We start from the raw sequence: 25,894 nt of genomic DNA on the forward strand, positions 1-25,894 counted from the left end.
GAATTTTGATCCAATGGTGATTTTAAGAGCCACATTAATTTTGGGAGGACAAGGGGATGATGTGTAGCATTACTCGTAGCAGCTTGCTAAATAAAATTACGCTGCAAATTTTACTGTCACGTTATCAAAACATTATAGTTATATATAATAATTGTAGGGTTAAATACCTTACACCCATTTGGTTTGCGACTTTTATTTTCTCCCTCAATTTCGCTTTGTTTTTTAGGTGGTACTTTTTTCTTTTTCTTTTTTTGACATGTCCACACAAGATGAGGTATTTGTGCTATGAGAAAATACATAAATAGTACATTCATCCAAAACTGACGGATTTTCACGTCAGCAACACGTGGCACCATTAAAATTGCGACATGTGGCTGCCATATTTTTTTAAAAAAAAAAAAAAAAAAAAATTATTTTGAGGCTTTTTTTAAAAAATGGGGGCGGCAGCCACATGTTGCAATTTTAAAGGTGCCATATGTCGCTGACATGGAAATTTTTCAGTTTTGGACGGAAAAATGGACTGGAATACCATCTTCGTCTTTTCTCATAGCACAAATACCACATATATAAAAAAGCGAAACTAAGAGGGTAAAAAAATAAAAGTTTTAAACCACAATGGGCAAAAGTGTATTTACCCTATAATTGCATAATAATTTATTAAATTTTAATTATTATTATTTTTTTTTTACTTTTAACATATGGGAGACATATTTTTTAATAAATAAATGCTAGAATTCCTTCTAGCATTATTCTAGTATCTTTCTGATGATATAGATTTAATTTTTTTCTCAAAAAATTGCATTTATAGGTCACCTTTTAAGATAATTTTTTTTTTTTATTAAATTCATGTCATTCAGAATGACGCTAAAAAGTGCTGTAACACTTCTTTTTTTAATAAATAATATTATTTAGTAGATTCTTGTATAATTGCTATACAGCTAGAACGATATAAAATTTAAAAAATGTTAGAAGTATTAATTTTTTTAAAAAAAAAAATAATATCAAAATGGCGTGGAACTTATTTAAATTTAAAAATTTATTTTCATTCTCTCATCATCCCTATACGACAGTTGCACAGCAGTACCTCTTCTTCTAACCTCTCACATCTTTCTCTTTCAAAAACTTAGGAGTCCAAGAGAATCTCACATTCATTGGTTCATCTTCCTTCTAACGTCTAAAAGGCTACGATTTCTCGGTAGGTTCGTGAATTCTCACGGTTTTGCTGAATAGCCGAGATAGATTTCATACAGGTTCGTGCTTGTGTGTGTGTGTGTGTTTTTTTTTCCTATTTTGCCTTACTTTGTCGATTATGGTACTATTGTATCGCCCTCTTTTTGATTGGTAGGGAAAAAAAAAAAAATCAGAGATTTGCGTTAGTATATGTGTGAAATCCTGGAGAGGATGAGTTTAACAAACATGCAACTATAGCTCTTTGAAGTTTTTAGTACTTTTCTTCGCATGGGGGTCTCTGTTTATCTGAATGTGGCTAACATGTTTGATTTGGAAGCAATGCTTTTAGGATTTTTAATTTGAATGTTGGGTATCATCGTCTAGATTTAATGTTGGACTTAAGATTCGATTATGTCTGGTATTGTCTTTTCCGATTGAATTCCTGAAACAGAGAAAATGGAGCTCTGTAAATCTCTCTGAGTTTGGCTTTATGTGATCAGTGGATCTCCTGCAAACCAAGTAGAAACAAGCTACTCTACAGATTATAACTTTATGTTGGCACCCACAAAACGGCAAGTTTAATGTTTGCCAAAAGGCGTAACCTTGAATCCCAGCGCAATGAAGTAGATTTTTGCAATTTTTTAGGCAACCTTTTGAAGAATATAGCTATAACACTTTCGGTCCTTAGTTAATTTAGTACCTAGTAGAGCAAAGAAGTCCCTCCATGCCATAGTTTACATGTGGCCCAATTGATGTTCAAGGGTTGGTTCCCATGTCGTGAAGGGCTTCAAGTTTCTTCTCTCATGAAATTCTGCAGAACTAGTATAGTCATTTTCAGTTGTTTCAAAGGTTGTTAGCCTCTGGCACAGTAAGCTTGAGTATGTGTAAAACAAGGAGATCCTCTTTCGCTGTGGTGGTTAAATGATAACAAGGACACAAGAGATCAAAGCTTACTAAATTGAGAACATTTCTAATTCAATCAAGTAGGTTTATAGAGGGCGAATATTTATTTATATATCTATAGCATACTTTCCCTACAAAAATTTTGTACTGAATATTGAATGCCCTATTTTCACTGTAGATGTTAGATATTGGTGAAAGATGTGTATTGGACAATGAATCAAATGAACAAGAACCTGCTCATGGAAGCCAAGGCAAAGCAAACACTCCGAGTAGACAGAATATGAGAATTGATGAAGTACCAAAAATTGGTATAAAATTTGATTGTGACGATAGTGCATATGAATTCTACAAAGAATGTGCTCACCGAATAGGCTTTAGTGTAAGGAAACATTTAGTGAAGTAAGCAAATTCAGGACTTGTTAAAAGGAGAACATTTTGCTGCTCGAAGGAGGGTAAACGAGTTGTTGACAAACGGCAAAAAGAAGTGTTTTTTCATCACCCAGTTTCACGTGTGGGGTGTTTAGCACAAATGACTTGTCAACTTCAAAAGGATGGTATGTTAGAAGTTGTTTACTTTCGTGAGCAACATAATCATGAGTTTGCATCTTCTCCAATGAAACATATGTTAAGATCATCAAGACAAATTACACTTGCTCAAAAAGATGCAAACGTTGGTGCTATCAAGGACTATCGTGGCATTGATACTAATGCTAATTCTCAAGAGTTAATAGGAAAGCGTACTCCCACTTAAGTCACATATTTCATGAAATTTCCACACTTGTAGCTGAGAATGAGATGATGTATGAATTTGCTTATAGATGTTTTAAAAGATTGTTGAAGGATTTGCTGGAAATGAGAAAAAGATGTTATTTTAGTGGTGTGGAGAGTCAACTAGAGGTTGAAAGTGAAGTTGATAATAGGTTTGAGTCCAATGAGGATGTAGCGTCGCAAGCCATACATGGCATTAAAACAAAAGCTACAATTGGACATCCAAAAAGAAGGTTGAAAGGTTCACTAGAAAGACGAACCAAAACAACACTGACTTCTAGCTGTATTTGTGACTTACAACAACATGCTCGTAGTGCAAGACAAGTTCAATCAACTGAATGTTTCAGTGAAGTAAGATATGTTACGTTGCTCTATAATACAAGAATTTATAAGTCCATTAATATATTTTGGTTTATGTTAATAATTTCTTAATGTTATATATAGGATTCCTCTGTTGACATCAATTCGTAGCAAGAGCATGGTAATGTCGGACAAGAATTTCAATTGTTGGATAACTTGACTCAGGTATAATCCTAGCAATTAACTTCTTTTCTAATTTCTTTCTAGTCAATTACTAATATTTTGGCAAAGTAAAATTTAAATTTGCTAAAATGTCATATGTAGGAAACTTTCATGAGTAGAAATTTGGTTAAAGAAGAATTAGAAAACTCTATAGTTGAACCTAACTTCCAGGTGAGCAGCCTCTACCAGGGTGAGCATAGAGTACAGTTAGAATCTTTCTCCGCACAATCTAATGGTCATCTTTGATTTAGAATCATGGTAGTGCAGTTAGGATGATCTTGACCTAAAAATCTATTGATAGAGCAATTTCCGGTTTGACAAAAAGAATATGACTGTTTTTATATTGATTTAGCTTAACATTATTAATATTGTTTGTTATATGGAATTGCAGTCATCAGGCATTATGGGCGATTTGTCTTATTTGATGCAATGGCATGTATTTTTTTTTTTTAAAAATATTCTTTTCTATTTAGAAATGGAAAAATATTCATTTATTGCTGCATGAGTATTGATGACTCGACTTAAAATATCATGTTTTTTTTTTTTTTTTTTTTTAAACAAAAATATCATGTTGTCGGATGCAACGGCTCGTATTCATGGGTGAATGGGGTTGTCAAAGAGAAATAGATATTTATTTCGGCAATTCATGTTATAATGAGGTCCTCCTTCAAAAAGGCTTCAGTATTATTAATAAATAAATAATAAATATTTTTTTAAAAAAAAACTTCTGGCATTATTAGGGTGGTGATATCACTTCAGCCCATGGCTTTGGATTGGGTATTATTAACGATGCATTTTAACAAGCACTTGATGTGCAAGAAAAAATATATATTATATACTTCAATACCAATGCATTTAACAAGCACATTCATACAACATTCCTTCCAAACAATGAACAAAATGAAATTAGAATCAGAATGCTTCTAAGAGAGATTTCGTAATATTATTCAATATTCGAACCAGGTTTTTATTCAAAAACCCATACCCGGATCCAAGTTGAATAAAACCCATGGGTCACTTGAATAAAGTTTGAATAGTTTGAATAAACCCACCATATATTTATTATTATTATTCTTTACCATACCAATCATTATACACAACTTTTCGTACAATCTAATCATTTCCAATCATTTTATACTATTATAAAACACTTTTTTAAAACCCATCATATATTTTTTATTATTATTTTTTACCATACCAATCATTATACACAACTTTTCATACAATCCAATCATTTTCAATCACTTTATACTATTATAAAACACTTTTTTCTAATTTTTCAAATTCAACACCCAAACACATATTCAAAAGAATCTAAAATTATATTCAACATCTAAACACATTTTCATTGCCTTGAAATCCGTGATTAGATTCAGAATATTATTCATATTCGAAATATTCAATACCCAAACGCACCATTAGTTATAGCTGTACAATCAAAATGCACGTTCATACAACACTTCTCTGTTTTTGGAGGTTCTGATGATATTAGAATCTATTGATGGAGCTCAACCAATTCTTCTTTTTCTTTCCTTTTCTTTTCTTTTCTTTTTTTAAAAAAAAAAGAAAAGAAAAACATACAACATTCATTCATCAAATGTGATACAATTTATGTAATTATACTGACGTGACAATGAAATTTGCAATGCTACATGTACTTTTATCTAGATTTAGTGGTAATTTTTACCGCCACGTTAGGGAATGAGTATTTGGGAGTATGTGTAGCATTTATGAAGATAAAATCATGGATATGCACTATCAACTAAACATGAAGTTTAATGTTTGTGTACATTGTGTCATATGATCCAGCACCTATTCTTTAACCTTACCCACAAAAAGTGGTGATTTGTGTCATATGATCCAGAAATTTATAAGTGTGTGATTTACTCGAAGATCAAGCTGCAAAGAAAGCACCATGGATGTTCTGTTAATAACCAAACCATCGAAAAGGTGGGACCAAAAAAATGTAGATTACAAATGTCAGCTAAAATGATTCCCATCACCATACTTGTCAATACTCATTAATTTATGTGTGCTATTAAGCATTAATGATGAATCTTGATTTTTTTTTTTTTTTTTTCAATTAGAAAAAAAAAAAAAAAAAAAAAAAAAAAAGAAGAAGAAAAAAGAAGGTCACTGTGGGTGATCCGCCAACACTTTGCAACCCACTTATTTCTGCTCAAACCTCATGGCGGTTGGGGAAAGGCTACTGGCCAATTATGTGAAACACATCCACTAGCTGAAGTGGCAATATTTTACGTAAGATTTGGCTTAGGTGCTGTTAAAAAAACAACACTACATCATGTGTAGGCCAATTCAATGACGATGATCCCAGACCAAAGCAATCCAAAACTTATTCTAAATCTCGGAAGCTTGGCTGCAGAGACAATATTGGTTTATATAAAGAACATGGGGAGGTGGTAGGTGGGGTTTTGGATATGTTCTGGTACTGCTGGTTCTCTCAAGTTATAATGGCTTCCTTTAGGAATATACATCTTCAAGTGCCCCCAAATGGAGGTCTTTATCGAGCCCACGAGAGGGAGGGAGGGCGACACAAATGGGATGAGGACATTGAGAGTCCCAAGTATTATGCATTGTTCTATGGGCACTAGATTCTAAAGTTTTCTCAATTATTTATTTTACTCTTTTCAGCAAAATTGAAGAAAAAAGTAGAGCCAGATTCATCCTTCCATAAGCAACTTAACTATACTCTTGTGATTAACAACAGGCGAATCGTAAATTCTACCACCAACTTCTCACCTTTCGTGGAATAATCCAATGTGAACTGTAAAGCATAGAGACACAACAATGGACTCAAATAATTATTGTCTATTTCTCCTTTTCGCAGGAGATGGGTACAACAATGTCCCACCTACAAGGTGCAATAATATCAAGGCAAGTTCTAATGTAAACCCAGAAAATGGATAAGCTGAAAAGGTCTGAAGGCAGTAATGTTCAAGTCCTTTCAAATCCTTCTTTTGAAACCAAAGGATGAACTAATCTGCGGAATGCTGGAAGCACTAAAATTGCAGGGTGCATCAAGGAATGATAATATTTGAAATTCTTGACCGGAAAGTCGCAGGAATTTTCATTTTGATATCTTTGCAGACAGTTCTCTCACCAGCTTAGCAGCTACCATTGCAGTCATACCATCAACAGTGTCACGCTGTGGGTTGAATTCAACCACATCCCCAGCAACAACATTACCTTGCAGATTGTGGATGATGTTGAGAGCATCACGGAAAGAGAGGCCCCCTGGCTCAATATGAGACACTCCAGGAGCAAATGCAGGATCAAGACTATCCAAATCTATTGAGATGTATACACCCTTGACGCCTTCTCCTAGTTTCTGTCAAAGGACATATTAGAGAATTAAATTGAAGAACATATTCTATTTTACGTTACCATGTGAACCCGTTAAGATCAAAATTACTAGCCTATATTTCAATGATCAGTAAGTATCTCCAACAGAATCAAAATGGATCCAAGTATAATACAATTCAAGGCTTTAACAGGAATCATGTAATGGTTAAGATTTTGTTGAGTTAATAGGATTTAACTGAACCCCAATAGGTAGCTCAATCGGTTGGGGACTAAGCCTCATGAAGCAGAGGTCACTAGTTTGAATCTCCCATTTCCCTCCCCTTGGGGCCAATTACTTAGGAAAAAAAAAAGGATTTAACTGACCCACAATTAGCTATATATTAGTTATTGTCCCTGTTAGCACTCTTTAGTCCATAACTAACTGTAAATTGATTGGTCCCATGCATTGCAAATGACACTTACTTTAGTATTAATCAATTATATACAACTACTACAAGGCAAGTTTCCTGACTTTTCTGTAAAGCACATTTCACATGTTCAAATCATAGATTTTTATGTATTTCGCAAATTAACATATCTATATATCTATGCGTAAGTATAGTGACTTGGATATACACAGTCAAGTGCAGATACAAGAAAAGAGAGAGAGGGAGAGAGAGAGAGAGAGACCAGGTTTTCCAGAAAGTGACGATCTCTTGAAAAGGTTCGCATTTCAAATTGCTCCACTCCAAATCTTTTGCCTTGCTCACGCCCTTCAGCATTTATTGATCTAATGCCGACCTGAGAAGTCAACATTCAAGTACATTACTCACAATAGGACTCAGGTTCATTACTCACAATTAGGAACTTTTCATACAGCATCAATCAAAAGATTTAAAGCATGTCTGGTTCAGTGATGGAGATGAGAGAAACAGAATTTAAGGTATTATTAACCAAATAAACTGCATTCGGACTACAGAGGTCAAGAAGTTAATTTCCAAATCTACACATTTGACAGACAAATGGGGTGAAATTTTCCAGCAAATCTTACAAATTTATTCTAAATCTATAGCTAAGAACACTGAAATGATAATGTCAAAGTGCCAATAAAAAGTTATTAATGTTTCAGCAGATTGAAATAAAAATGTCGAAATGCCAACCCATCAATCTCAATTTTCAATTATTACTTTCTACCGATGTCCCCTGCATAAGGCTACATTGAAAATAAGAAAGTATCATGCTAGCATAAATAAACATTGTTCATAATGAGACAAGCATTTGTGGTAACTATTTGGTTCTAATAGAGCACAATAGGCATGCTGCATATCTCTCTTCCCAATGCCAAAATTCTGTTTCTTTATTAATACAGCAGCCACATGGTATAAGGCCGTCTTATAAAAATTCACAAGTCATATCTCTTTAGCTGATTATCAGATGCCAGAACTTGTGACTTAGCCAACAGATAATCATTAACATGTGCAGATAAGAAAATCAGGACTGCCCTTTTGAGGTTTTCCCTGGGACCATCTGCATCATATAATTGCTTTTCATTTTTTACATAGCCACAAACCATCAAGAAATTTGGGATGTCATTGCTGGGATTTCCATGTGATTTCTTATTAATCGGATTTGATTTTTATCGTCCAGTGAGGTAAAGGGACTAGCTACATCAGTCTTATTGATCAGTTCTTGCTTTTTGTTTGATTAACCACGACTTTCAGCTGTCAGATGCCAATACTTATGACTAGGTCATATCTGATCTATAGTATGCTCAAGCAGGACATTAGGCATGTCGTTTGATGCTTTAACTAGAACCAATGTTGACATATGAATGCTTGGTATCCCTAAGGCCACAAACCATCTCAGATATTTGTGATATTTGAGTTCATTGGCTGGTTTTGAAATAAGATTGTTAAGAATTTTACGGCTTATTAGACAACTGACTTGATTTTTGTGGTCAAAGGGAGGTACAGGGGATACTTTTGTCAGTATATCTTCTTATTGATCATTTCTTGTGTTTGGATTGATCGACTTCAACTCTCACATATGTGGTTAAGGACTCAACTACAGGTACTTTCAGCATCTGGAACAAGCCAAAAAGATGAGTTTGACTATGGTGAAAAGCTAAATCAAGTATGCAAGACAGCTACTATACTGCCAAGCTTTGTATAACCAAACCACAAATAGCTGTATCAATCAACCTAAAATTCTTACAGAGAGAAGTTTAGATGCCGCAAGTGAACAGCAGACAAGGCTCAATTATATGAATTGAGGCCCATATTTACATTCATGCATCAATTTGTGTGGAGCAAGGAAGTTATGACCTTCGAAGGTCAGGATGTTGAATTAGCCACTTGAATGATTATTTGGGTCAATAAAAATCAACAGAGAATACAAGGCTGCATCTATGTCATAATGAATGATAAGTGTTTACCTGCAAAAGCCGCCGAGCATAACCACCCTCCATAATTCGGGCAAAAGAAGAAGCATGTGAATACTTGTTTCCTTCAAAGGCATCATAGATATCTGGATGGGCATCAAGATGAAGAATATCTACAGGACCCCCGAGCTTCTCACAGACAGCTCTGATAACAGGAAAAGATATTGAGTGATCACCACCTAAAACTAGTGGCCGCAGTGGATCCTGAAAGAGCATGGATATCATTAGGTTTCAAGTTCACCAATTCAAACCAAAAGATAGCTGACAACATATAACTATTCGACAGTAAAATCTAGGCCAAATACTTAATAGAACAAGTTAAGCTTTCAAGAGAACAGATCTATTTGGTCAAAGCAAGAAGGTAAAATAAGCTCCACATCAAACAGACTATCAGTTCAGCTCACCACAATTCTTTTTTTTTTTTTTTTTTTGATAAGTAAGAGAAAAGCTCACCACAATTCTATCACAAATTAAAGGTGGATGACTCTAGTACAAATGTTCAAGACACTAAGAAAAGAACCAGAATCTTTTTCGGGATAGGCAAATACAAGCCATTAAGCCAAAGAAGACTGAAAAGTCCAACCATATGGACATATGGTCCTAACAAAGTCTGAACCCGTGGCCTCACCCTTTATGTGGGGAGGGGATGCCATCTGGTCCAAAGACCATTGTAAAAGAAGCCAGAATTCTTGACACAACCATATCCTTACTATTTCTAAGCTATCTGACTGATATATTTTTGCTTTGACTTCAAGAAGTTTTATCTAATAACAATTGCCAAGAAGACAATCTACACAGGCATAAAGTGAAGGACGAGTATCGTGCATAACATCAAGCAAGTAAATGGATATAACCGTAAGGACGTCTTTTATTGTTTAAGAACATAAATTTGCAGATGGGTTAAAAGAGAAAATCCGATATAAAAAAAATATAAAAGCTAGGAGCAAAAAAGGAACAAAAGAGATTTAATCAAACTTGACCAAAACATGTGTATACTGCATGGTCAAAATAAAACATCTTATCAGAGGAAATCACTTAGGTGTTATTTAGTAGTGGCCATAATTCTTTGAAGTGGAAGCCTGCTTACCTCTTCCATAACTAGCTTGACAGACTCACTTATGACATTCATCAGTCTGTCATCATCCACACCACAATCTCGAATTTCTTGAACAGGGACATCACCAACATCAGTTAGCACCCGTGGGTCATTCAAGTCTTTCCCTGCATTTCCCAGCATCAATGTCACAGTGAATACACATACACTCTAGTGAAATTACAAAAGAAGCAGGAAAACATTCAGAAACATTAAATTGCGAAGATTTCAGCCAGATCTATGGTAATTAGAAAGAGTACATATACAAATCATGATTTTAGGGTCTGCTTTGGTTTTACTAATTGCATATGCTTCTAAATGTAACTGAATGATCAGATATAATTTTGTGAACATCAATCATATCTTGCAAGAAATGTTCAAAACTCAAATGTTATATGAGAAGTTAACATCTCAATTCCATCCTGTGATGTAGAGATTCCATGAGAACATGAATACAAGTCAAAACACTATAAAGAGAATCATTAACATCCATCAGTTTCAATTCATATATACACCATGCAGAAACAACTTATCATAGGCTAGTTAAATGCTTAAGTAAGATTTCCAACTGTTAGTCCAGAGTCAAACTACTGCAGATACCTTCTTCAGTTGCTGAGTTTGTGCTACCACACCAGATGGCCTCTCTTATGCGAGGAGGAGCAAATGCAGGCCCTTGAAGAAATGATGAGTTATGTCCTAGAGGTACTCCGAGAAGAGATGCCGATGCAACCGAACCTCCTAAAGCACGAACAAGCTCTCCCTAAATAAAACCAATGTTAAGCATAATAATATTGTGCCTTTCTGAAAAGGCCATAGTCCAATCCTCTCATATGAAACTATTAGCATATAGAATTACAAGAGAGAACAAATTAATAATGTCTGCAACGACAAGATAAAAGTTTCCTTAACGAAAATCAAGAATCAACATTTACCTTGAGCTTTGCCCTCTCGCGAATAAGTGTAAGGGAAGCATCAATAACACGACTTTGGCCTTTTTCTATCAAAGCAGCAGGGATATTTGCAGCATTTAGTTTCTGAAAGTAATGAATTCCTCTCCGCCCTATGGTTGACATGTCTGTAAAAAAAAAATTATTAAAAGAGAACACTTATTTTGCTACTACTAATTCACACATAGACCCATGCATAATAATAAAAGCAAAGGAGTTGTTAAACTAACAACAATTTGATGAACCTATATATAGTGCGAATATGGCATGACACGTCAAGTTATACTAACTTTCTTGATAAAGAAAAAGAATTACACAATAAGCAAAACAATGTCCACCACGAATACAAAGAACAATCTAGGTGGGACTAAATTTCTTTCACAATTTGGTAAATAGTATAGTTTGGTGCTGTTTGTTTTGTATACTTGAATTTGAAACTTGTTGTATAGAAACAGAGCAAGGTGTAAAAGCTGTAGTCTGGCAGCATGTGGATAAGAGTTCTTTAGAAGTTTAGCTGTAATCCTGCAATGTGCAGGTTGTTCCTGTTGGTGTTTAATCAGTTGGAGTGTTTGTATTCCTTGAGTTTAGTTAGTAAAAATTATTCATCTAAAAAAATAATTTTCTTTCACAATTTGTCATGGTACACTCTGACTTACTAGTACTGAGATTTCAAAAACCCAACACTTGCAAGTTATTTGGATAGAAATACAGCAATCGAACCAAAAACTAATGATAGATAATAAAAGATGTGGTTCATTTCTATATCTTTTTTCAGAGCCAGTAGCAAGCACATAGATGAGGACAATTGTATTGTGTGACAAAACAATTCTAACCATCATTATAATCGTGACTATTATTAACAAGCACCACTCCACACAGTAGAACCCTAAAAAGACATTATAAGTTATGATGACGAGGCATGCAAACTGGGTATCTTACAACTCACTAGATTCAACACAAACCGATCGGTAATGTCCCAAATTGATTTTTCAAATCTATAATTTATTTAAACCCTCCTCATCTAAGCAGTTAATCTCCTAGTACATGTGTAGTAATTTTCCAACGCTAAAGTGGGAGAACATGGTAAATCACCAAGCAAATGCCTCAAAGTCACTTTTTCTTCTTTTTCCCAAAAAATGGGTTGCACATTTCACATAGAACACAAACTCCATCCACATTAAATCGCGTAATCAAAAGAACTCTTGCATTTTAAAATATCCTGTATATATATGACTATATCTCCAACCACCCAAACAATATCCAATTTCCAACAACTTCATTTTTTATTTAAAAAAAAAAAAAAAAACTACAAATCCCAAACGGAATTCTAGAGAATAGATTTCTGTGAGCATTTCTAAGCATCCAAACAGAATTGGTAACCTACAAATAGATTAAGAAGAGAGATAGCAGTTGTACCTTGGGAGCTTGGGAGCGAGAGCGAGAGCTGATCAGTGGCTGAGACGAAACGAAGATGAGTTGGTAAAGTGGAAGTAGGGTTGGGGTAGTGGAGGTTGTTTTAAAGAGAGAGTAGCAGCCATGCAGCTGATGTTGGGCTCTGTACTGGAGCCTGAAAAGACGAATTTGTCCCTGCCCTAATGAAAAAATCATGATAATCTAATCTAAATCCTTTTGGTTAACCAAAGTGATAACTTTCTTACTAAAGAGCCTATAAAATACCTATATTCATTAAATTTTGCTTATATGTTATGATTTCGTACACATGGTAATTAAGTGATTTATCATCATTCATCATTAATACCAATGAAACTTGGAAGTATTTGATTTAAAATTAGAAAGAAAAAAAAAATGCAAAATTTGTCTTTGCAGTCTTACTAAGTTACAAAAGCTAACTCATTAAGGTCTCGTTTAGTTCGCAGAATAGACCCATAGAATGATGGAATAGTCATTACTTTGTTTAGTATGAGTCTATTATTTGGAATAGTTATTCTCATTAAAATAACTATTCCCTTACGAAAAAAAAATACATATTCCTTTACAAAATAAGAGGAATGGTTATTCCGAAAGGAATATACTATATTTTCAAGAAAAAAAGCTCATTATTTTATATTTTCTTTCAATTTTTTTTTTTGGAAAAAAAAAAACCATTTACAATGAATGGCCGACCACCCTTTAAAGATTTGGGGGTCGAATAGGCCACCCTCCATGGGCTTATTTGTATTTTTAAAAAATATATATATATATATAATCTGCGAAGTTATAGTTTTGTAAGAAAGGGTAGTTCCGTAATTCTGTCCTGCACGTTTTACAAACAGAACAGAACCTGTGCATTTTACAAAAACGGCATTGGGTTCAGAACAAGCTCCATTGTTTTAACCCCAACCTTCATTGTTTTAACGGCGTTGGGTGCAAAAACAAATCTCCATTGTTTTAAGTTTTAACCCCAACCTTCTCATTGTTTAAACGGCGTTGGGTTCAAAACAATGTTCTATGGCCTCCCGTTGTCCGTTTCTCCAGCATTGCTCTTTGTAATTAATTAATTAATTAAGAAAGGGTAGTTCTGTCCATCTGACAACATTGGAGGAAATCGAGGGAGAATGGTGGTGGTAATGTCGCTGTCCGCATGCGAATTGCAGAGTGACGTGGCAAATCGCGACGAACTGACGACTCCCAAAAAGTGTACGGAAACTCACGTGCTCGCAGGGCCAATGAAGGACTCTTTTGGGCCTTCATTTGATTTGGGTTTCACTTTTTATTTTTTGAGTTTTTTTTGTTTGGTCAATGGGTGTTGGACGAAGCCCAATACTTGCCTAGTATTGTGATATAAAAGCCCAATTGTTGACCTAATCAATTCCACCCCATCTTTCTCCTACGTAGCATTAATAATTTAATAGGTAACATTGGAATATGATTGGCTCACAACCCCTTTGCACAACTCCTTTACAACCCCACTTACAATGGTGTGAGGCCCACACACATGGGCTCCACACCATTGTGATGGGGTTGTGGTTTTATCATTTTCCGGTAACATTAATATTCGGCTCAGTAAACTTACTTTTTATTTTCTAAAGGCTCCATGATATAGCTAAGAGCTTCATCCGATATAAGGTTAGTAATGGTTCACGAGTGTTTTTGTGGTTAGACGATTGGCACCCTGCAGGGTACTTTCTATACACATTTGGATATCAGCTTGTTCATTATTTTGGCTTTCCTTTGTAGTCTAAGCTTGATGTAATCATCAATAATGGAGATTGGTTCTGGCCTCATGCTTGTTCAGATGCTCTTATAGAGGTTCAAAGCAAACTTCATGATGTTGAGATTGGAGTTGCTGACTTACCTGTGTGGAATTCTAAAAGTGTATAGTATAATTGTGCAGATACTTAAGAAATATTGAGAGAGGCATACTCGGTTGTTGAATGGTGGAAATTAGTTTAATTTCCAAATTCAATCCCTCGGCACTCCTTCATTATTTGGCTTGTTTTTCGTGATGCACTGGTCACTAAGTAAAGAATGTGTAGCTGGGGTTATGTTGGACAGACCTTGTGTCTTTTCTAATATGGATGCCAAGAGAGCCGTGGACATTTTTTCTTTAGATATAGCTAAAGTCACCGGATTTAGACTAAAATCATACTGATTGTTCCATTTTGAATGTTCATTTGGAATGACATAATATATTGAAGATTGGAGTTTGAAGGTTCTGCATGGCAAAAGCATTCGAGCTTGTTTGGGAAGGCTGTGTCTTGAAGCTACATTCTACAATCTATGGAAGCAGAGAAATGATCTTCTGCATAACAATACCCCTCATACAGAAGAAGTTATTCTGGCTTGTATTAGATGGGAAGCTCGTGCTAGACTATTATCTAAAGGTCATTTCAAGAACCTCAATAAGAGTTTGTCCCTTGTGTATGGTTGGAAACTGCATTCCTTGTTGTAATGCGTTATGTTTGCAGTGTTGAGTTGTGTTTGCTGTTTGTAGCTGTTTGAGAGCTTTGTTTTTTTGGCAGAGACTCGGATTCGATTTGGTGTGTTTGGCCTGATTGGCTTTGTTGACTTTCTGCTCCTTTGTTGAGGCTACAGTGGTTTATTGGTAGGCTTGTTTGTAGTCTTTGTTGGTTAGTCTGTTTGGACCGTGTTTCAGTTTTTTCTGAAGTGCTGTAATCATTTGTTGTTCGATGAAAGCTTTTATTCATATAAAAAAATAAAAATAAAAAACTTACATTTTATTTTAACTATATATATATATATATACTATTTAATTTAAATATTTTTTTTAATTATTTTTTTTCCTTGAGATGAGAGAAACTGTTTGAGGATTTTTAAAGGTTTTTTTTTTTTTTTTTTAAACATTCTATGAGGGAACAGTCTCACCAAATTTGGTAAGCACTGTTAGCAATTTATCAAATGTTTTTCTAGTTTGCTGAGCTGGATGCAGCTCATTTTAGCATCCTAACTAGTCAAATAACAATTTCACCAATTTGATTAGCCAGATGTGAATGCTCTTACTCTCAATTCAGCCTTCGAAATATGGAGCTTAAGGGAGAGAGAAATGTTATAAACCATATTTTTATTTCACAATTATTCCACAATATTGACATGGTAGTCTCCATTAATAATTGATTTTTTTTTTAATAACAAATACTAATCCAAGGATTCAGGGGCGGAACCACTCCTGCCTTTATTCCCGGGCCCCCGCAAAATTTTAGAAATGCTACAATTTTTTTTTTTAATGTATTTTTATGAAATTGACTCCCAATATTAATTTTTTCCTCTAAAATTTTAATTTTTTAGTTTTGTCCCCCTCTTCTAATATTTTAATTCATCATTCTTAAAATTACTAAATTAATATTATAAGATAATTGTAAAATAAAAATATAACTTCAAGCCTTAGGATGCGTTTGAGATTGCGATTTCGTAGACAAAAAGTGCAATTTTAAACCAAATCACATAAAATAAATCGTTTAAGAATTACATTTTAAAAAAATTACGATTTGATAACGCAAAAATCTGCATTTTCACATATCTGGCAAGATAGTGTTTTTTTGAAAATAAATAATTTTAAAAAGACTACCCTACGATTTTAAATTTCAAACTGCTGAATTGCGATTTTATCAAATGTTTAACTGCGTTTTTTTTTTTTTTTTAATTGGAAACTCAAACCAATTCATGGTATTTTGTGAAACAAATGATGAGCCATATCGCGTGGAATTTGTTGTTTGGTGTTTCTGCATTGAATCCATATTCCTCCCAAATTGTTGGAACCAGGAACAATTTTGCTTTAGAATCCGGAAAAGGAAAAGGAAAGAAATGTTCACCTCCACCGAAGGAAGAGGAAGCATAACGGCATAACGCAGACTCTAGAATCTTCAAATGTTCAAACCCCAGAAGTCAGAACAAAGAAAAGAAGTAAAAAATGCCACTGCTTCATTCTAGCGCCAGGCTCTCTGCTCCTCTCAGCCCCCACCGCTTTCGTCTCCTTCCTTCAACCTACATACTCGTCAACCTCACCACAACAGGCAAAACTTTTATTACCACCATGGCCTTTTCCTCTTCCTCTTCTTCTTCTTCATCGAAAGCACGTTCCGAAGAAGACCCACACGACGAGAACCTCTTGCAGGCCCTCAAATACCACCAGCAGACCAAGCACGCGTATGACAAGTACGCCCGAGGCCCCCACGGCCTCGACTGGGCCAACCAGCCTAACCCTTTTCGTCGCTACCTCTCTGCCCCTCTCCTCCCTCTCCTTCACTTCCCCACCAACACCAACACCGAAACCGAAAACCCATCACCATCTGATGCTCCTCTCTACTCCTCTGTCTTCCTCTCTCTCCCTCCTCCCAAACCCATTTCCCATTCCACCATTTCCCAATTCTTCTACGACTCTCTCGCTCTCTCCGCTTGGAAAACCGCTAGCTACTCCACCTGGTCTCTCCGTGTCAACCCCAGTAGCGGCAATTTGCACCCCACCGAGGCTTATATCATCGCCCCACCGATCGATTCCCTTTCTACTTCACCTTTCGTCGCGCATTACGCTCCCAAAGAGCATTCTTTGGAACTCAGAGCCGAAATCCCATCTGGGTTCTTCCCAAAATTCTTCCCCCAGAACTCATTTCTCGTCGGGCTCTCATCCATTTTCTGGCGCGAGGCCTGGAAGTACGGCGAGCGCGCCTTTCGGTACTGCAATCACGACGTCGGCCACGCTATCGCCGCGGTGACAATGGCCGCGGCGGGCCTCGGCTGGGATGTGCAGCTTCTGGATGGGCTTGGATACGAGGAGCTGAAGAAGCTCATGGGGCTTCAATGTTTTCCAGAATTCAAATTCCCCTCTAGGCCCGTTAGAGGCAAGTTTCCCGATATTGAATTTGAGCACCCGGATTGTATGCTCCTAGTTTTTCCTAATCGAATTGGTCGATTTGACGTGAATTATAAGGAATTGAGTTCTGGGATTTCGGAGTTTTCTAAATTGGAATGGAAGGGGGAGCCGAATTCGCTTAGTAAAGAGCATGTGTGTTGGGATATAATTTATCGAACCGCTGAGGCGGTGAAAAAGCCATTTACAGTGGGAGATTGGTTTGCTAGTGATCCATTTCAGAGTAGTGGAGTTTGCAGTGAAGGTTCGTTTAAAGGTTTTACGGTTAGGGAAGTTGTTAGGAAGCGTAGAAGCGCTGTGGATATGGATAGTGTTACTGTAATTCAGAGAGAGACATTTTATCAGATACTGTTACATTGCCTTCCTTCGGGTTGTGGAAATGGAGGGAAGCAAAGGAGACAGCTGGCATTGCCATTCCGGGCGCTTCCATGGGATGCTGAGGTGCATGCTGTTTTGTTTGTTCATAGGGTGGCAAGGTTGCCCAAGGGGTTGTATTTCTTGGTGAGGAATGAGGATCATTTCGATGAGCTTAAGAACTCTATGAGTGCTGATTTTGCATGGGAGAAACCAGAGGGATGCCCTGATAATCTCCCTCTCTATGAACTTGATAGATCTTCGTATGACATGCTTGCAAAACAGGTCTCATGCCATCAGGTGTGTCACCTTATAAATGTTTTATCATTTTGAATGCTTCATATATTGGTAGAGTTGTTCAGAGTTTGGAGCATCTATGCATGAAAGGAATATAGATGTTCAATAATATATGTAGGTCATGAATATGAAGTTTAAAAGAACAACTACTGAACTGTGAATCTCAGAGGTGGACATGAAATTGGATGTGAAATTTTACATTTTTTTGTTATTTTCCTTTAAGTGAATATGGAGGTAGATGATTTTGGATTGTGTATTTTGAAGTACCGTACAAATGGTCAATCTTTAGATTAGAAGTATGTTGAAAATTTTGACCAATTGTTTTTGAGGTATACCATGAATTACTGTTTAAACTTTATCTAAATTAAATGGATCATAGAGTAGTTTAATTTCTGAGTTGCTCCTTTAACTATCAATTGTTTGGCGTGGAAGAATAGGCTTGTTTCTTAATGGAAGTAGAGTAGACAATTAGGTTTACCTTTTAGCATGTCTGCCAATAGCTAAAAAATGTGCATCTATGTGCAGGACATTGCTAGTCATGGCTGCTTTAGCCTTGGTATGGTGGCTCGTTTCGAGACTACTTTGCGTGAGAAGAATGCATGGATGTATCCTCGATTGTTTTGGGAAACTGGAGTTCTCGGGCAGGTATTGTACCTTGAAGCACATGCGGTTGGCATCTCTGCAACTGGAATTGGTTGTTACTTTGATGATCCTGGTACGGATTTTTTTTTCCTTACTGTTATTTTGGCAGAGGATTCTCAATCTGCTTGCAACTGTTCATAGTAATCTAGAATTCACATTGAGAGTTAATGCAGAAAACAGATAAATGCTACCCATCTAGACTGAGTTATACTATAAATTGTAGAAAATTTTAAGACAATAAAAGATTGCACCAGAAAAGATCGTATTTTTCTGGTTCCACTTAAAGCCCATCCTAGGTGATGTCCATGAATAAAGATGCGATGTTCTAATTTCATATGATTGGTATAATGACAACTTGGGTTTTATAAACCCTGCGACAATGCGGTTGGATCTGGAAGCATGGTATGGAATAGGCACATTTTGTAGCAACCTTATGTCTCAAAACAGTCTACCTTGAGTATATTTTACTCTCAAGTTATAGACAGTCTACCTCCAATGTAAGTTACTCCCAGGTGTGCTAGAGATGGCTTTCACTAGAACCGTGCCGCCAAATTTCTCCCAACTATTTGGTGCTTACTTCAACCAGAGTCAATTATAAAACTCACCTGATACCTGTATAGGAGCAACTGGCATTGTTTATTCAAGAGACATAATAATCTGAAAAGCCCACATTTCTCAACATTTTTTTATGATCCTATTTGAAATATCATGTGACGTTAAATTTTTAAAACATGAACAATACGGTGGCCAGAAAGTCTGTCACATATCAGCTGGATGGCTGTCAATTTTTCTGTGAATGGTCAGCAAGATGACCTAAACTAGGTTGACTGCCTATTAGACAAAGCAAAATTGGTTTTACTCAAAAGTATTTTCCAACATTTATGGTTATCACATTCATGTATCTAACATCCATTGGTAAAACCATGCGTATTTAAGAGGAGTAGCACATTCTATTCCAGAACCTTACTCCCCATGATAACTAATTCTATGGAATTCCAAATAGGAACTGGAGACAAATTTTCCATAGATTAACAGGTGCCACTGTATCACATGCCTCGTAGAAGTGAAAGGCTTTGGTTTGTCTTCACTTATTGTTATAATTTCCGTAGAGGGTGCTGAACCTGAAGTTGAAGAAAGAATGATAGGGGATAGTTCAACATGCCAAAGGCTTAAATTTGTTGGAGTCAAGAAATTATAACAGAGAAATAAAGATTATTTTTAAGGTATATGGAAATGATGGGATAATTATCAAGGTTGGTAAGAATTTTTCAGATTTAATCATAATTAAGAGAAATAATGGCGGTATGAGGTGTGGGAAAACCTCCAAATAATCAATCATAATTGGATTGCCCTTACACAATAAGTTTTCTGAGTCACCATTAAATTCAATATTAAACAGAAAATTATTCAGAACTCAAAAAGATCTGAAAGATGTTCCACCATTGGCTTACCATCTCATGCTAGCCTAGACAAATTATGTTTTAAACCAAAATAACCCAAATCTTAACTTAAAAAAATTCCTCCTGTTATTGTATGTCGCGGGACCTTCGTAGAATGATCTTTTGCATGTTACATCTTCGGCAAGTATAACAGCACAAGCTTCTGTTTTATATTGTTTTGCAGTGCATAGAATCCTTGGGTTGAAAGAATCAAACTTTCAGAGTCTATATCATTTCACTGTAGGAGGCCCTGTCCTGGACAAGCGGATTATGATCCTACCAGCATATCCAGGCCCCAATACTGATGCATGATTGCAGGGTTTATATATGCTTCGATAACATTCAAGACCTTTTCTCATAATTGACTGGTATTACATCAAAGAGTTTTTACTTTGATAGCTATCCCCCATTTGTCTTAGGTTTTTGTATGAGACCTTGCCTGTAGTTAAGCATCTTAAGGCCACCGTAAATTGTGTATATTCTTTCAATGGCTTTAGCCGCATTACATGGTATTTGATGTAAAGCTTAACCCGTCTATATCCTCATTCTTGTTCAGTTCAAACTTAATAATAATATTGATAATACATTGCATTATGTTGCCAAGGTCGTCATTTTACTTTTTCCTTTGATGACAATTTGAAACACTATTCTGGCTATTTGTGAATTCTCGATGCAGAATTTGCAGTTTACCTACAGAATGCTTGGGTTTATACATGAGAGGGATGTGCGAGGGCCTTATGATTGGTTGCTCCATTGTCTATCGACTCTGTCCTCTTGTTGCACACGCAGGAGAGAGAGAGAGAGAGAGAGAGATGTCAAGGAGAAAATTGCAGTTTAAATGAAGTGGTCCTTAACAGCATCAGCAATCAAACCATGTCATGGAACCTAATACCAAGAATCAATACAACTAAATTACATTACTAAATCAAAAACAAGCTTTTGATAAGTTTATTTGTTAAAAAGGACAATAACCATTTAAAGAGGAAGAATTATAAAAGACATCAATTCTAAGATTTCTGGGAGGTGGCCTTGATTCTTGACTTTCAGATGTTTTAGATGTCACCAATGGTAAGGAAAGCTCCAATCTCTACTGGGCTCACCTTAGCAAACAACATCTGCTCTTCTTTGAAGATTGAAATGAACAAAAACGCCTTCCAACTATGGGCAAGTGTAGCAACCAAATGCCAGACCCTGCAATCAAAACCAGGAAAACTGAATTTGCCGACTTAGCTCATGTCGAACTATCTATGGCGCTTCCAGTACGTGGCGGATATTGTCAATCTTGAGCTTGACATCGTTGACTGGGCAGGCATAGCTCGATCCATTTTAGAAACTTACTATTTTTCCAGGAAACCAATCAAATGGTCTTGTGAAAGATGAATCATGTTTAAACAAAGCAATGTGAGAATCATCTCATTCTCTTGGCTCAATGCCCCTGCAGGATGGACACATGTAGCTGGTAGAAGTCCCCTGATGCCAAGCAAAGTATCTTACTTTCAGGAAACAATGCGACAGAACTGAACGTAAAAGGCTAGCAAAGGGAGCAGACTTAGCATAAACTAAAGTTTGTTCAGTCCATCACAGATTGGTTGCATGATCTTTATTCCCCCATTACAGCTATCCAAGGCCATATCTATAGTTACATTCAATGTCATCAGGTCTAAACTTCCTGCCTCAACCCATGAGCAATATGATCCTCATTTTTCTTTGTAAGGCTTTCAACTTGTGATGATGCTCCCACAGGTGCAGTCGTGTCCTGACTCATGCTTTCCAATCACTTCACCAGGCTTGGCTAGAAAATACAACAGTCGACAGCATTCGAAGGGCAGTGTGCTAGAAAATTATGTGGAACAAATCTATTTCAAAAGTGAAGGGGTCACTTGATCCAAAAATGTCATCCATCCCATATTTAAATGAATCCAAGAAGAGACCTAGTGAAAGCCCAGTCTTCCAATAGTTAAACATGGTGATCAGGCTCCTAATCTTGCTCACTAAAGGAAGAGAAGTTCTATACATTAGAGCCCCGATGCCCTCAACAACAAACACAGCCAAGGCAGCAGATAGAATGTCCCAGTCACCTGTTTGCCCAATAACAGTAGCAAAGGCAGTTGCACAGTAAAACCCTACCAAGAAAAAGAATAATTTCATTGGAAGATCTTTCCTTATCTCCTGAATTCTCGCACCTACCTTGGTTTGAATAGCTCGTATGGCCCTTATTAAACGGGTTCTGCCATTTGGGCTATTTGTGGAAGAAGGATCAAATCCGCCGCTATCCACATTGCTCCTAATAGACCAAGTCATCCTCCTGAACAGTTCAAACAGAACTCTAATGTTATATGCAGAGACAATTTAATTAATTAGCAATCTCTGCTATGAATTGGAAAAAGCTTCTCCCCAGCAGAAACATGAATATGCCATCTTTTGAAAAACAAAAAAGATTCTGACGCAAATAAAGCAATGGCCAAGTATGCATACAACATTCAACTAATTTTTAAGTATATAATAACATTATGTCACCCTCTTTCTATGAGCATATTAAACCACATATAGGTATCCTGTATCCATGAAATAATTTCACCAAATCCTATCAGCACAAACCACCGAAAGTATCAAATTTGAACATCAATCCACATAAAGACTTACTTGAAATTATTGACCAAAGATGGTTGGCCTACATGAAAGTAACTACACTTGGAATGGAGTTTCTGGCCCAATGCAGTAGTTTGATGAAAGCATGATGCAACTCTCGATCTTACAGCTTGCTTTGGAGATAGAAGTATAGCATTTCTTTGATAGTAAGGCAACTTGATCAAAATTGCCATTACATGAAAAAACCTGTAGGTAACTATTTACTGTAATTATAGAAGACAACGAGAAAGGAAATATAAATGCAGGCACCTGATCAACATCATTAATACACAGAAAAAAAAAGAAAAAAAGAACTCAAGGCCTGGTTTTGAATAAGCTTGATACAATCTTCAGTGTAATTATTGGATATTGTATCGTTATTGTGTGTTGCCACTTTCAAACTCCCAGATTTATTGCATATCACAACCTCCACTCTAATTAGTTATCTCCCTTCAACAAACATACAACCTCCAATAAAATTCTTAGGTTCTACATCGTTATTTCATTGCTAAAACTTCCTCTCTTTTGCATAATCACAAATAACGGATTAGCTACAATTTGGGATGTCATATGTGTTCACGTATCTCCACTCCAAAAGCAATTCAAATCACACACCCCCCAAAAAAAAGGTATAAATTTTGACAAAAATAAACTGGTTTCAGTTATGAATTTTCCTTTTTCACCTGTGAATTTCTTGGGTTTTGAGTTCTGGGGAATTTACACAACTATTCCTTTCTGGGTTTTGTTCACTAAGCTGGAAAAATCACGCGTAGAAACGAAAGCAATAACCCCAAATAGAGAAAGAGTGAACTCAATCATAACAAACAGCGAATGGGTTTTTGGCAAATCATTCTCATAATAATGCGAATTAAGGTTTGGCGGCTGTGGAGGACTCCTTCAAGAACAATGGGTATATTAAAACAAATTCGATTTCAAAAAATCAGAGAGGAAACAAAGAAAAAGAAAAAGAAAAAAAAAACATTTATTCTTACGCCACGATACTCAGATATCAGCAGTGAAGAGCTTCTGCTTTGCGTTTCTTCTTCTTCTTCTGCTATGGTTTTTGTTTTTGTTTCTCTTTTCTTCTTGCTTGGCTTTGGGAAGGGTCCCCAGAAACCCACGGTGGATGGGAAATGTCCTTTCTGCTTTCGGCTAGACAACGGCAGACCGTTGAATCATTCTCGTATACTTCTCATCAACGACACACCGTTTGATTATCACCCACCTTCAAACTTTCTTGACCTTAAACTTTCTTGATCTTTCAAATTTTTGAGGTGATGTTAAAATGGTAATTAGACAGGTATTGTAGACAAAAAGCTAGTGAGAGACGCTCCAACTTCTCTCTAGAATTTCTCCCCTTCATTTTCTACTGGTGCACCATCCATGGGAGGGAAGAGCTTCCCTCCCTTTCGTTTTTCCCCTCCCCACAACCACCCCCTAATCCATATCCAAATAAGTCTGAGAGTTTTCTCTCAAACGACCAAGCCGGCTTTGCTCCGGTTTCCTCCCACTGAGCCCGCTTTGCACCTGATTTATCTCTCCATTTTCTTGCTTTCTTCCAACCAGCAGGCTTGTTTTCGCCTATCCCCCTTCATCCACCTTATATCCATTTTCCTGATTTATATCCCTTACATACCCATTATGTTAGGGATATAATGGGTATGTAAGGGATATAAGGGGTATTCTAGAAGGTAGTGAGGTGGAGGTATCCAAAAGCTAACAATAATCAGTTGGCAAGAAGGTTCTAGAAGGGAATGAGGTGGCAAAAGGCACTCTCCTATAAAATCTCATAGAATGAAGAAGGAAGGGATGAAAAAGAGAGAATATTGAGTCTAGTTAGTCCTGGAGAGCTCGGGCTTCTCGAAGAGCCCATAGTTTGTAAGAGAGATAGGCCTCTCCAAGAGCCTATGTTTATCGTTTTACCCTCTATTTCTATCATGTTCTTCCCTAATTCCCTTTCACTCAAGAAAAACCCATAACATTTTTGGAGTTTGGAGTCGGTTTTTTGGTTTTAGATCTGCTCACTACCTTCCTCTCTCTCAAGACTTGCTCCTTAGTAATGGGTTCGCCGGAGTCTTTGGAGTCTACCGGTGGTCTCCCCCTTCTCCTCTGTCGACTGGAAGATGGCGCGCGCTTCCCACGCGCCAGAAAAGCTCATGGACTCAATCGGCATGTGGAGCTTCCGCCAGCACCCTCCTCCACTTTCCGCACCAACCCCCGATGGTTCCGGGCGATTCCACCGCTTCCCACTGCTGAGAGGCCGTCCTTGGGCGGTGCGTGGTTCTCACGCACCTCCTGGGAGGGCTCCCACCTTGCCACCGCCTGACTTGCTGCTGCTGTTTTTGGGTTTATTTGTTTGCTTTTCAGGGTATTTTTTGTTGGTATCCTATTCTCCTGTTTACCCCTGTTTTGGTGTTTGGGTCCTTGTGGCTCATTATACTTGTCAAATCACCTTTATTGGTGACCCCGACTTTGTGGCATCCGTGCCTCGAGTCAATGGGTCCGCATCTTCGGAAGCATTGCCCCCGCATACTTACATTATTAGTTTAAATTTTGGGTTGCCTAGGCCCTACTGTATTTGTATTTTTTTATTTGTAGTTGTAATCTGTTTCTGTATCTAACAAAAAATGGTAATTAGACGATCAAATTTTTTAGTAAATTTATATGAATAGATAGATTGCCAAGAATTCACAGTAAAAGTGTAACACCCCGATCCCACAACGGGTATAGAGCATATATTTCTTTAAATAACATTTATATAAATATTTGTCAATAAAAATTTTCACAGGTTAACTAGAGCATTTATAATTTTTAATATTTTTTTTTTCGATAAGTAAGAAGTCAATCTCATTAAAAAAATGTAAAGCGCCCACTAGTACACTGAGAGTATACAAGAAAAATCATCAATATAATCATCCAAAAATTCTATATTTACCTGATAAAATTATAAGACATTAAAGCTTATTACTTCAAAGTCCTTCAACAAATCACTACAATTCACCGTAATAATATCAATCACTTCATAAGCGTCTTGGTGAGGTGGGGTGAGTCACCCCCACCATG

General features: G+C 36.6%; 3 protein-coding genes and 1 long non-coding RNA gene across 7 annotated transcripts; 2 read left to right on the top strand and 2 right to left on the bottom strand.

The window, feature by feature from the left end:
* Positions 1 to 1,089: 1,089 nt before the first annotated feature.
* LOC133862321 (uncharacterized) lies at positions 1,090 to 5,361 on the top strand. Its single transcript, XR_009899200.1, has 4 exons — positions 1,090 to 1,250; positions 2,252 to 3,192; positions 3,286 to 3,366; positions 5,228 to 5,361. It is a non-coding gene; the product is annotated as an uncharacterized LOC133862321 (long non-coding RNA).
* A 742-nt stretch (positions 5,362 to 6,103) lies between these two features.
* On the bottom strand, positions 6,104 to 12,712 carry LOC133864797 (arginase 1, mitochondrial). The gene is made up of 7 exons (XM_062301213.1): positions 12,563 to 12,712; positions 11,132 to 11,274; positions 10,800 to 10,959; positions 10,194 to 10,327; positions 9,101 to 9,310; positions 7,357 to 7,467; positions 6,104 to 6,712 (listed from the first exon to the last, which is right to left on the bottom strand). The coding sequence occupies exons 2-7, from the start codon at positions 11,270 to 11,272 to the stop codon at positions 6,452 to 6,454; spliced, it is 1,017 nt and encodes a 338-aa protein (XP_062157197.1). The 5' UTR covers positions 11,273 to 11,274; positions 12,563 to 12,712; the 3' UTR covers positions 6,104 to 6,451.
* Positions 12,713 to 16,450: 3,738 nt separating this feature from the next.
* Positions 16,451 to 20,732, top strand: LOC133863565 (uncharacterized). The gene is made up of 3 exons (XM_062299558.1): positions 16,451 to 18,125; positions 18,648 to 18,837; positions 20,388 to 20,732. The coding sequence occupies exons 1-3, from the start codon at positions 16,515 to 16,517 to the stop codon at positions 20,513 to 20,515; spliced, it is 1,929 nt and encodes a 642-aa protein (XP_062155542.1). The 5' UTR covers positions 16,451 to 16,514; the 3' UTR covers positions 20,516 to 20,732.
* A 286-nt stretch (positions 20,733 to 21,018) lies between these two features.
* Positions 21,019 to 24,081, bottom strand: LOC133863566 (ycf20-like protein). 4 transcript variants are annotated; one of them, XM_062299562.1, is made up of 4 exons: positions 23,824 to 24,081; positions 22,847 to 23,038; positions 22,391 to 22,508; positions 22,144 to 22,281 (listed from the first exon to the last, which is right to left on the bottom strand). In XM_062299562.1, the coding sequence occupies exons 2-4, from the start codon at positions 23,023 to 23,025 to the stop codon at positions 22,219 to 22,221; spliced, it is 360 nt and encodes a 119-aa protein (XP_062155546.1). In that variant the 5' UTR covers positions 23,026 to 23,038; positions 23,824 to 24,081; the 3' UTR covers positions 22,144 to 22,218. The 4 variants fall into 4 exon arrangements, with proteins under 4 accessions (XP_062155544.1, XP_062155545.1, XP_062155543.1 ...); XM_062299560.1 differs by having other exon boundaries at positions 21,019 to 22,508; positions 22,847 to 23,048; positions 23,824 to 24,049; XM_062299561.1 differs by having other exon boundaries at positions 21,019 to 22,508; positions 22,847 to 23,055; positions 23,824 to 24,049.
* Between the last annotated feature and the right edge of the window lie 1,813 nt (positions 24,082 to 25,894).

Source organism: Alnus glutinosa, chromosome 3, assembly GCF_958979055.1.
Source record: "Alnus glutinosa chromosome 3, dhAlnGlut1.1, whole genome shotgun sequence".
NCBI classification, from domain to species: Eukaryota; Viridiplantae; Streptophyta; class Magnoliopsida; order Fagales; family Betulaceae; genus Alnus; species Alnus glutinosa.

Bases quoted from the DNA above. Each gene is read 5' to 3' on its own strand.
- LOC133863566 (XM_062299560.1), bottom strand. From the start codon at position 23,025: ATGGCAATTTTGATCAAGTTGCCTTACTATCAAAGAAATGCTATACTT. The intron at 22,509-22,846 runs GTAAGTCTTTAT...TGAACTGTTCAG, and splicing joins TCTTTGGTCAATAATTTCAA to GAGGATGACTTGGTCTATTA.
- LOC133864797 (XM_062301213.1), bottom strand. From the start codon at position 11,272: ATGTCAACCATAGGGCGGAGAGGAATTCATTACTTTCAGAAACTAAAT. The intron at 10,960-11,131 runs GTAAATGTTGAT...GGTTTTATTTAG, and splicing joins GCGAGAGGGCAAAGCTCAAG to GGAGAGCTTGTTCGTGCTTT. The intron at 6,713-7,356 runs GTCTCTCTCTCT...GTCCTTTGACAG, and splicing joins GTCACTTTCTGGAAAACCTG to AAACTAGGAGAAGGCGTCAA.
- LOC133863565 (XM_062299558.1), top strand. From the start codon at position 16,515: ATGCCACTGCTTCATTCTAGCGCCAGGCTCTCTGCTCCTCTCAGCCCC. The intron at 18,126-18,647 runs GTGTGTCACCTT...ATCTATGTGCAG, and splicing joins AACAGGTCTCATGCCATCAG to GACATTGCTAGTCATGGCTG. The intron at 18,838-20,387 runs GTACGGATTTTT...ATTGTTTTGCAG, and splicing joins TTGTTACTTTGATGATCCTG to TGCATAGAATCCTTGGGTTG.